The sequence below is a fragment of the Watersipora subatra genome, chromosome 5 (assembly GCF_963576615.1).
Source record: "Watersipora subatra chromosome 5, tzWatSuba1.1, whole genome shotgun sequence".
NCBI lineage: Eukaryota > Metazoa > Bryozoa > Gymnolaemata > Cheilostomatida > Watersiporidae > Watersipora > Watersipora subatra.
Genome location: NC_088712.1, coordinates 6,018,889 through 6,030,330, shown reverse-complemented (window position 1 = coordinate 6,030,330; position 11,442 = coordinate 6,018,889). Strand labels below are relative to the sequence as shown.

Here is an 11,442-nt window from a genome sequence, read left to right as displayed (position 1 = left end):
AAGCTATAGTTTACAGATTGTTCAAGCCGCGTGCTTCCTAGCAAAGTATTCTATGAACCTTACTTGTTAGTATACCTTTTTTTGCTGAAATATTTAAAAAACGTTCAAACACACTTTAGAAGCTTTCGAATGTGGGATCTTTACATCATGAATTCCTGAGCAGGCTGCTTTTATTTACAAACACAACTTGATATAAAACTAAATACAGGTATAATTACTTTCCAATCATATTCATCAAATAGATCATCAAGATACAAAAGATTTAATAACGCCTATGCATTTGCTCAATTTTCATACTCAATTTACTTAATCACACTGTTTGTGTCGTTCACACCACAAAAGTTGGCAAACAGAACAAAACTACATTACATATTTACAAGGCTCAAGGAAAGAGAGTGTCATGGGATGTTGACTTGAGTCTACGATCATCTATGCTGTTTTGGTATGTTTAGAGAAAGAGGTGTTTTCATACAGAAACCTGCCAAAATTGGCAAGACTGTACAAAGATGTGAGCAATTTATTGGAAAAACAATGAACAAAGTTGTTTTGCAACAAAAATAAGCTTCAAGTCTACAAACCAGTTATTCATGCAAAAAATACATTTGACCTTCATTTTTTTCCTTTGCCAAAAGTATCATTTTTCATCATAACGTCTGCCTTAATGGATATTATTTTATCTGAAAAAACTGGAAACTAAATAAATTATTCATTAAATTGAAATTATAAATAATTTCAAGTAGTAAAACAATTTTAGTGCAAGCTAAAAGTACCTGAATTATTTATAATTATATTTTTGAAACTTCCAAGAAACTTTATGAAATGCGAAATAATATTGTAGAATAGAAAACAAATCAATGATGGGTGATTGTAATATATTTAGGGTCTGCTGTCTTTCAATACTCTCACAAACCCAGGGTTTATAAATGAAAGAAGAGATAAATATATTTCTATTTTTTCGCTACAGATTTCTTTTCAGCGGTTATTACTGATATACAAAATAGGGAATTACTGCCTAACATGATAACCGTACTGCCCCTAGCCTGTTTTGAATGGTAAATCAATATAACAGATGTTGGACAAAGGAGTTAGATGAGAGAGTTGTAATGGATTACACTAACATACTATGAATCACTGTAGACTTTACCGAGTCAAAGTTATGAAGTTTTGCCTTAAAAGATGAGAGAGAATAATGCCTAAATTTGAATAAATTAAATAGTTGTAACCTACATGTATGGTATGTTAGTCGTTACAATATTTAGAAATTTCACTTCATATCTCCCTGTGAAATTCTTGGCTAATTTTAGGCAATAAAAGTGAGTATATACTTTTGTCTTTACCGATTTCATCACAACATAAACTGATCAGCCACAAGTCTATGCATACTTAAAAATAAAACAATAACTAAATAAGTTAATGCATAAGTAAAATTTAACTTTCGATTATTTAATCAGGGTGATAGACATAGTAAATTACATATTACGTACATGTAAATACAGGTTAGGATAACGAAACTGATAACTAAACACGTAATAACTTGTTAAAATCAGATCACCATTTTCAGTTTTAATTACATATTGCCTTTACAATGCATTAAAGCTCATTTCAATCCACTAACTTGACCTCTTACTCAACGAGTAATGGAAGAGCAGCTGCTGCAGAAAAAAAGCGTGGCGCCTGATGCAGGTTGGGTGCTAGGGAACTTTCCATCAAAGTTGTGTTTCCTATTTCCACAATGGCTAAGGTCATCCAATTTGTTGTGTAACATTACTACGATAGCAAGCCAAGTTGGGTATGCCCACTATTGCTAGCAATTAAAATTGTGACACAGTTATAAACTATAAAGTTATAACCTATATTTAGCAGTAGCAATCAAATGATTTTTAGTTTTAGGGTTGAGTCAAGTCTAATGATCTAGACCATACATGATGAAATTCATCTAGTTAGTTAATTTTGCATCGATTTGGTTTTGGTAATCTACTTAATGCAAAACTAGCTATTTAGCTAGTTTTGCATCAATTAGATTATCAAATTAGTTTCCCCGCAGTGTTGCAGTAGATCTTTGCTGCAGATAACGCAAGTCTGTACCTTAGGCTAATTATAGCTTGGTCTTAGTATTGGCAAATATAATGTATTGGTAGACAAATGGCTACCAAAAGTCATACATTGGCATTAGCTGGATCAATGTGAGGCTGTAATAGTGTTCTATTAGCCATGAAAAATAACAGTTTAGAAGCTTTCTTTAGTTCAAGTTATTTCAATGTACTTTTGTGAAGTTTAGATAAAGGTACTAATAATTATGATCAAGCCTCGTTGGTAGCTGCATGCTGGTCCCTGCAATAGGGAATTTTAGGTTGAAGTGATTTGTATTTCAAAATCAGTTCCATTTTGAATTTCAAGCATTGCTATAACCAATAATATGGTTGTAAGAAGGTACAACTTTTTGCAAGTAACAATTTCTATACAATGCCTAAAGTTGTTGTAATTTCAGTAATATTACAGCAAGTTGATGAAGACTGCACAAGTTGATGTTTATTTTCAAAAGTTTGCTTATTTAAAAAGAAAAGTTCATTCTGCAGAAAAACAAATGTTTGGTCGACCTACAAAAAAATCAATGTAACAAAATGTTTTTATTTTAAAAAGCAGTTCTACTTGTTCATGGTCTATCTGTATCCGGAGGTCAAGGTTATAATAAAAGATAACTTTTAATGATATTGCAACTCATGACAATCATATTGTTATACCTATGCAGCAACACTTGTACAAATCAATGGCCTTTGTATTTGTATGTCGATACATTAAACAATATATTCAGACAAACTAGGATGCCATGAAAGTTTTATACCCTGTAATATATATATATACATATATATATATATATATATATATATATATATATATATATATACATATATATATATTGCTATTCACACAGAGATTGTTCTTCCGCAAATGCAGCATGATAAACTAAAATTCCAGTCATCTTACAAAAATCTGCCAATGTGAAGCAAAAGCTTATCATGAATTTTGTTATGTTGTCTGGAATTTATGTTATAGAAAAAACCTGTTATAGGTGTGTCTACTGTCAACTGAGCTCAAAGGAATATTAGTGTAGATGAAAACTCAGCAAATATAGAAATTCTACATTGGAAGAGATGCTGGTAGATATACGCTGACGCATAGCTATAACCATCTATTACCGCATAGCATCCATTAGTGCATTATTAGGGCATCCATTGGTGCATTGTCCTCCCACTCTCCTCACCCTAATTGAGTCATTCCACAATGGAATGCGAGCTCGAGTACAATTCGATGGTCAGCTCTCCAATGAATTTCTCATAAAACGAGGTGTCAACAAGCTTGCGTCCTTGCCCCAACCCTTTTTTGCATATACTTCTCCCATGTGTTCAAAGTGACAGACAGACAAATTCACCAATCCAGTGGTGTATCACTTCTCGCAAGTGACGATGGAAAGTTCTTCAATTTTACCCGCTATAAAACGCGCTCTCTTACTGAGAAGTTCGTCATCAAGAAACTGTGATATGCTGATGATGCAGCAATATGTGCTGCGTCCCTAGAAGACCTGCAGTTTATGCTCAACCACTTCGCTGTATCCTGTCTGCGCTTTGGACTGCAGATTAGTTTGAAAAAGACTGGGACTATGTCACAAGCTTCTGACCCCCATGTATTCTCAATAGATGACAATAACCTGCAGAATGTTGAGAAATTCACTTATCTTGGGTCATATCTCGCAAAGAATACAACTGTAGACAATGAAATCTCCACAAGACTAGGAATTGCCTCCACAGCCTTTGGCAGACTAACCAAGCGTGTATGGAATTTTCGACACATAGGTATTAAAGCCAAAGTTTGTGTGTATAAGGCATGTGTTCTCAGTATCCTTATATACGGTGCTGAAACATGGGCCACCTACCGACCACGGGGATCAGAGATCAGTGCCTTCCACACTCGGAACCTAAGATTTATTCTCGGTAAAACGTGGGAGGACAAGGTGACAAATGAAGAACTGTTCATGCAGATTGGCTCAGGCCCCCTCTCATCTAGACTGAAGTTCATCTGGCTTTGATGGGCAGGGCATGTCAACTGTATGCCAAGCATGAGAATCCCACACATGATTCTTCATGGCGTGTTGGAAAATGGAACCCGCCAAACAGGCAAACCTCATCTTTGGATCAAAGATGTCTTGAAATGAGACCTGAAAGACTTTCCCATGCAGCTTGAGAAATGGACCTCTCCTTCCAGAAACAGACCTAACTGGTGGAGCTCGCTGAACGCTGGCTTCAAAGCGGATGCACCAAAAACATTAGAAAAGCTTCGGCTGCAACGACTGAGCGAGTCTCAGAGATGAAAGTAAAACACAATCTAAGCATTGTCGTCCTTGACAGAAGCATGCCACCCCTTCTCCCATTAGTGCATTATTAGTGCATCTATTAGTGCATATATTAGTGGATCCATTAGTGCACCTACATGTTTCTCTACATGCATCTACATTATTAGCGCTAGCGTATAGGTGCTTTACATTGGGTTGAATGAGCGGAAAAGAGCTTATTAGTTTTTGGAGAGTAGTTTTGGCCTTTCAAATAAAAGTAAATTATGCAATAAGTATATTTTTAAAAAGTTCTTTTGAACCGGTACTAAGAAAGCAATAACACATTTTAATAAGAATAAAAATTACAATGTAGGATGAATGAATCAATTAATAATCACAGTAAAAAAGAATGCACCTTCATCAAATGGTTGATCATCAATTTATAAGCTGAGCAGCTTGGTTTAACTATTTTGAATTCTTTTGAAAATCTAACTGTCCAAGGTACTTAGATTGCATTGACTTAGCTATAGTTTACAGATTGTTCAAGCCGCGTGCTTCTTAGCAAAATATTCAATGAAACTTACTTGTTAATATAACATAATTTGCTGAAATATATATAAAACGCTACACCACACTTTAGAACCTTTCGAATGTGGGCTATTTATCTCATTATATCTTGAGCAGGCTACCTTTATCTACAAACACAACTTGATACAAAAGTAAATACAGGTACAATTACTTTCCAACTATATTCATCAAAGACATCATCAAGACACAATTGATTTAATAAAGCCTATGACATTGCTCAATATTTCTACTCAATTTACCTAATCACACTGTTTGTGTCATTCACACCACAAAAGATGGCAAACAGAACAAAACTACATTACATATTTACAAGGCTCAAAGAAAGTGAGTTTCATGGGATATTGACTTGAGTCTATGATTATTTATGCTGTTTTGGTATGTTTAAAGAAAGATTTGTGTTTTTACACAAAAACCTACTAAAATAGGCATGTAGAAAGGTGTGAGCATTTTATTGGATAAACAATGAACAAAGTTGTTTTGCAACAAAAATGAGCTTCAAGTCTACAAATTAGCTGTTTATGCAAAAAACGCATTTGAACTTTTTTTTTCTTCTTTTGCCAAAAGTATTATTTTTATAATAATGTCGGCTTCAATGAATATTATTTAAGCTGAAAAAACTTGAAACTAAATAAGTTATTCATTAAATTGAATTTATAAATAATTTCAAGTAGTCAAACAGTTTTAATGCGAGCTGAAAGTACCTGAATTACTTATAATTATATTTTTGAAACTTCCAAGAAACTTTATGAAATGCGAAATAATATTGTAGAATAGAAAACAAATCAATGATGGGTGATTGTAATATATTTAGGGTCTGCTGTCTTTCAATACTCTCACAAACCCAGGGTTTATAAATGAAAGAAGAGATAAAAATCTTCCTTTTTTGCTACTGGTTTTTTTAGCGGCTATTACTGATATACAGAATAGGGAATTACTGCCTAACATGATAACCGTACTGCCCCTAGCCTGTTTTGGATGGCAAATCAATATAACAGATGTTGGACAAAGGAGTTAGATAAGAGAGTTGTAATGGATTACACTAACATACTATGAATCACTGTAGACTTTACCGAGTCAAAGTTATGAAGTTTTGCTTAAAAGATGAGAGAGAATAATGCCTAAATTTGAATAAATTAAATAGTTGTAACCTACATGTATGGTATGTTAGTCGTTACAATATTTAGAAATTTCACTCCATATCTCCCTGTGAAATTCTTGGCTAATTTTAGGCAATAAAAGTGAGTATATACTTTTGTCTTTACCGATTTCATCACAACATAAACTGATCAGCCACAAGTCTATGCATACTTAAAAATAAAACAATAACTAAATAAGTTAATGCATAAGTAAAATTGAACTTTTGATTATTTAATCAAGGTGATAGACATAGTAAATTACATATTACGTACATGTAAATATAGGTTAGGATAACGAAACTGATAACTAAACACGTAATAACATGTTAAAATCAGATCACCATTTTCAGTTTTAATTACATATTGCCTTTACAATGCATTAAAGCTCATTTCAATCCACTAACTTGACCTCTTACTCAACGAGTAATGGAAGAGCAGCTGCTGCAGAAAAAAGCGTGGCGCCTGATGCAGGTTGGGTGCTAGGGAACTTTCCATCAAAGTTGTGTTTCCTATTTCCACAATGGCTAAGGTCATCCAATTTGTTGTGTAACATTACTACGATAGCAAGCCAAGTTGGGTATGCCCACTATTGCTAGCAATTAAAATTGTGACACAGTTATAAACTATAAAGTTATAACCTATATTTAGCAGTAGCAATCAAATGATTTTTAGTTTTAGGGTTGAGTCAAGTCTTATGAACTAGACCATACATGATGAAATTCATCTAGTTAGTTAGTTTTGCATCGATTTGGTTTTGGTAATCTGCTTAATGCAAAACTAGCTATTTAGCTAGTTTTGCATCAATTAGATTATCAAATTAGTTACCCCGCAGTGTTGCAGCAGATCTTTGCTGCAGATAACGCAAGTCTGTACCTTAGGCTAATTATAGCTTGGTCTTAGTATTGGCAATTATAATGTATTGGTAGACAAATGGCTACCAATAGTCATACATTGACATTAGCTGGATCAATGTGAGGCTGTAATAGTGTTCTATTAGCCATGAAAAATAACAGTTTAGAAGCTTTCTTTAGTTCAAGTTATTTCAATGAACTTTTGTGAAGTTTAGATAAAGGTACTAATATTTATGATCAAGCCTCGTTGGTAGCTGCATGCTGGTCTCTGCAATAGGGAATTTTAGGTTGAAATGATTTGTATTTCAAAATCAGTTCCATTTTGAATTTCAAGCATTGCTATAACCGATAATATGGTTGTAAGAAGGTACAACTTTTTGCAAGTAACAATTTCTATACAATGCCTAAAATTGTTGTAATTTCAGTAATATTACAGCAAGTTGATGAGGACTGCACAAGTTGATGTTTATTTTCAAAAGTTTGCTTATTTAAAAAGAAAAGTTCATACTGCAGAAAAACCAATGTTTGGTCGACCTACAAAAAAATCAATGTAACAGAATGTGTTTATTTTAAAAAGCAGTTCTACTTGTTCATGGTCTATCTGTATCCGGAGGTCAAGGTTATAATAAAAGATAACTTTTAATGATATTGCAACTCATGACAATCAGATTGTTATACCTATGCAGCACCACTTGTACAAATCAATGGCCTTTGTATTTGTATGTCGATACATCAAACGATATATTCAGACAAACTAGGATGCCATGAAAGTTTTATACCCTGTAATATATATATATATATATATATATATATACATATATATATTGCTATTCACACAGAGATTGTTATTCCGCAAATGCAGCATGATAAACTAACATTCCAGTCATCTTACAAAAATCTACCAATGTGAAGCAAAAGCTTATCAAGAATTTTGTTATGTTGTCTGGAATTTATGTTATAGAAAAAACCGGTTATAGGTGTGTCTACTGTCAACTGAGCTCAAAAGAATATTAGTGTAGATGAAAACCCAGCAAATATAGAAATTCTACATTGGAAGGGATGCTGGTAGATATACGCTGGCGCATAGCTATAACCATCTATTACCGCATAGCATCCATTAGTGCATTATTAGGGCATCCATTGGTGCATTGTCCTCCCACTCTCCTCACCCTAATTGAGTCATTCCACAATGGAATGCGAGCTCGAGTACAATTCGATGGTCAGCTCTCCAATGAATTTCTCATAAAACGAGGTGTCAACAAGCTTGCGTCCTTGCCCCAACCCTTTTTTGCATATACTTCTCTTATATGTTCAACAAGACAGACAGACAAATTCACCAATCCAGTGGTGTATCACTTCTCGCACGTGACGATGGAAAGTTCTTCAATTTTACCCGCTATAAAACGCGCTCTCTTACTGAGAAGTTCGTCATCAAGAAACTGTGATATGCTGATGATGCAGCAATCTGTGCCGCGTCCCTAGAAGACCTGCAGTTTATGCTCAACCACTTCGCTGTATCCTGCCTGCGCTTTGGACTGCAGATTAGTTTGAAAAAGACTGGGACTATGTCACAATATTCTTACCCGCATGTATTCTCAATAGATGACAATAACCTGCAGAATGTTGAGAAATTCACTTATCTTGGGTCATATCTCGCAAAGAATACAACTGTAGACAATGAAATCTCCACAAGACTAGGAATTGCCTCCACCGCCTTTGGCAGACTAACCAAGTGTGTATGGAGTTTTCGACACATAGGTATTAAAACCAAAGTTCGTGTGTATAAGGCATGTGTTCTCAGTATCCTTGTATACGGGGCTGAAACATGGGCCACCTACCGACCACAGGAATCAGAGATCAGTGCCTTCCACACTCGGAACCTAAGATTTATTCTCGGTAAAACGTGGGAGGACAAGGTGACAAATGAAGAACTGTTCATGCAGATTGGCTCAGGCCCCCTCTCATCTAGACTGAAGTTCATCTGGCTTTGATGGGCAGGGCATGTCAACTGTATGCCAAGGATGAGAATCCCACACATGATTCTTCATGGCGTGTTGGAAAATGGAACCCGCCAAACAGGCAAACCTCGTCTTTGGATCAAAGATGTCTTGAAATGAGACCTGAAAGACTTTCCCATGCAATTTGAGAAATGGACCTCTCCTTCCAGAAACAGACCTAACTGGTGGAGCTCGCTGAACACTGGCTTCAAAGCAGATGCACCAAAAACATTAGAAAAGCTTCGGCTGCAACGACTGAGCGATTCTCAGAGATGAAAGTAAAACACAATCTAAGCATTGTCATCCTTGACAGAAGCATGCCACCCCTTCTCCCATTAGTGCATTATTAGTGCATCTATTAGTGCATATATTAGTGGATCCATTGGTGCACCTACATGTTTCTCTACATGCATCTACATTATTAGCGCTAGCGTATAGGTGCTTTACATTGGGTTGAATAAGCGGAAAAGAGCTTATTAGTTTTTGGAGAGTAGTTTTGGCCTTTCAAATAAAAGTAAATTATGCAATAAGTATATTTTTAAAAAGTTCTTTTGAACCGGTACTAAGAAAGCAATAACACATTTTAATAAGAATAAAAATTACAATGTAGGATGAATGAATCAATTAATAATCACAGTAAAAAAGAATGCACCTTCATCAAATGGTTGATCATCAATTTATAAGCTGAGCAGCTTGGTTTAACTAGTTTGAATCCTTTTGAAAATCTAACTGTCCAAGGTACTTAGATTGCATTGACTTAGCTATAGTTTACAGATTGTTCAAGCCGCGTGCTTCTTAGCAAAATATTCAATGAAACTTACTTGTTAATATAACATAATTTGCTGAAATATATATAAAACGCTCAACCACACTTTAGAACCTTTCGAATGTGGGCTATTTATTTTATTATATCTTGAGCAGGCTACCTTTATCTACAAACACAACTTGATACAAAAGTAAATACAGGTACAATTACTTTCCAACCATATTCATCAAATAGATCATCAAGACACAAAGGATTTAATAAAGCCTATGACATTGCTCAATATTTCTACTCAATTTACCTAATCACACTGTTTGGGTCATTCACACCACAAAAGATGGCAAACAGAACAAAACTACATTACATATTTACAAGGCTCAAAGAAAGTGAGTTTCATGGGATATTGACTTGAGTCTATGATTATTTATGCTGTTTTGGTATGTTTAAAGAAAGATTTGTGTTTTTACACAAAAACCTACTAAAATAGGCATGTAGAAAGGTGTGAGCATTTTATTGGATAAACAATGAACAAAGTTGTTTTGCAACAAAAATGAGCTTCAAGTCTACAAATTAGTTGTTTATGCAAAAACACATTTGAATTTTTTTTTCTTCTTTTGCCAAAAGTATTATTTTTAAAATAATGTCTGCTTCAATGAATATTATTTCAGCTGAAAAAACTTGAAACTAAATAAGTTATTCATTAAATTGAATTTATAAATAATTTCAAGTAGTAAAACATTTTTAATGCGAGCTAAAAGTACCTGAATTACTTATAATTATATTTTTGAAACTTCCAAGAAACTTTATGAACTGCGAAATAATATTGTAGAATAGAAAACAAATCAATGATGGGTGATTGTAATATATTTAGGGTCTGCTGTCTTTCAATACTCTCACAAACCCAGGGTTTATAAATGAAAGAAGAGATAAAAATCCTCCTTTTTTTGCTACTGGTTTTTTAGCGGCTATTACTGATATACAGAATAGGGAATTACTGCCTAACATGATAACTGTACTGCCCCTAGCCTGTTTTGGATGGTATATCAATGTAACAGATGTTAGAAAAAGGAGTTAGATAAGTGAGTTGTAATGGATGACACTAACATACTATAAATCACTGTAGACTTTACTGAGTCAAGGTTTTAAAGCTTAGCCTTAAAAATATGAGAGAGGATATTGCCTATAGTTAAATAAATAAAATAGTTTTAAACCTGTGTTATGTTAGTCGTTACAATATTTAAACATTTCACCTCATAGTTCAGGTTAAATTGTTGGCAAATTTTAGGTGATAAAAGTGAGTATATAATTGAGTCTTTATAGATTTTATCACAACATAAACTGATCAGTCGCAAGTCTACGTATAATTAAAAATGCATACTTAAAAATAAAACAATAACTAAATAAGTTAATGGATAAGTAGAATATAAATTGTGATTACAAACAGTTCATTCAGAGACCTCGAAAATCTTTCATGTACACCCCTGATATTCTTTACTTTCATGCTAAATAAAAACCAAATATTAAGCAAATTTGATAAAAAATAGAACACCACAAACATGTATCTAATCGATGCGATAGACATAGTAAACTACAGTAATATATAAGTTATATATATGTAATTATAGGTTAGGATAACGAAACTGATAAATAAACACCTAATAGTTTCTTAAAAACAGATCACCAATTTCATCTTTAATTACGTATTGCCTTTACAATGCATTAAAGCTCCTTCTAATCTAGTAACTTACTCTTACTAACTTACCTACTCTTATTCAGCCAG

The 11,442-nt window shown here is 33.9% G+C and overlaps 2 protein-coding genes across 2 annotated transcripts; both read left to right on the top strand.

The window, feature by feature from the left end:
* The first annotated feature begins 1,637 nt into the window (after positions 1–1,637).
* Positions 1,638–4,084, top strand: LOC137397076 (uncharacterized). The gene is made up of 3 exons (XM_068083362.1): positions 1,638–1,683; positions 3,226–3,312; positions 3,576–4,084. Exons 1-3 carry the CDS (start codon positions 1,638–1,640, stop codon positions 4,082–4,084), a joined length of 642 nt encoding a protein of 213 aa, XP_067939463.1.
* Positions 4,085–8,467: 4,383 nt separating this feature from the next.
* Positions 8,468–8,893, top strand: LOC137397075 (uncharacterized). Its single transcript, XM_068083361.1, has one exon. The coding sequence runs from the start codon at positions 8,468–8,470 to the stop codon at positions 8,891–8,893; it is 426 nt and encodes a 141-aa protein (XP_067939462.1).
* The last annotated feature ends 2,549 nt before the right edge of the window (positions 8,894–11,442 follow it).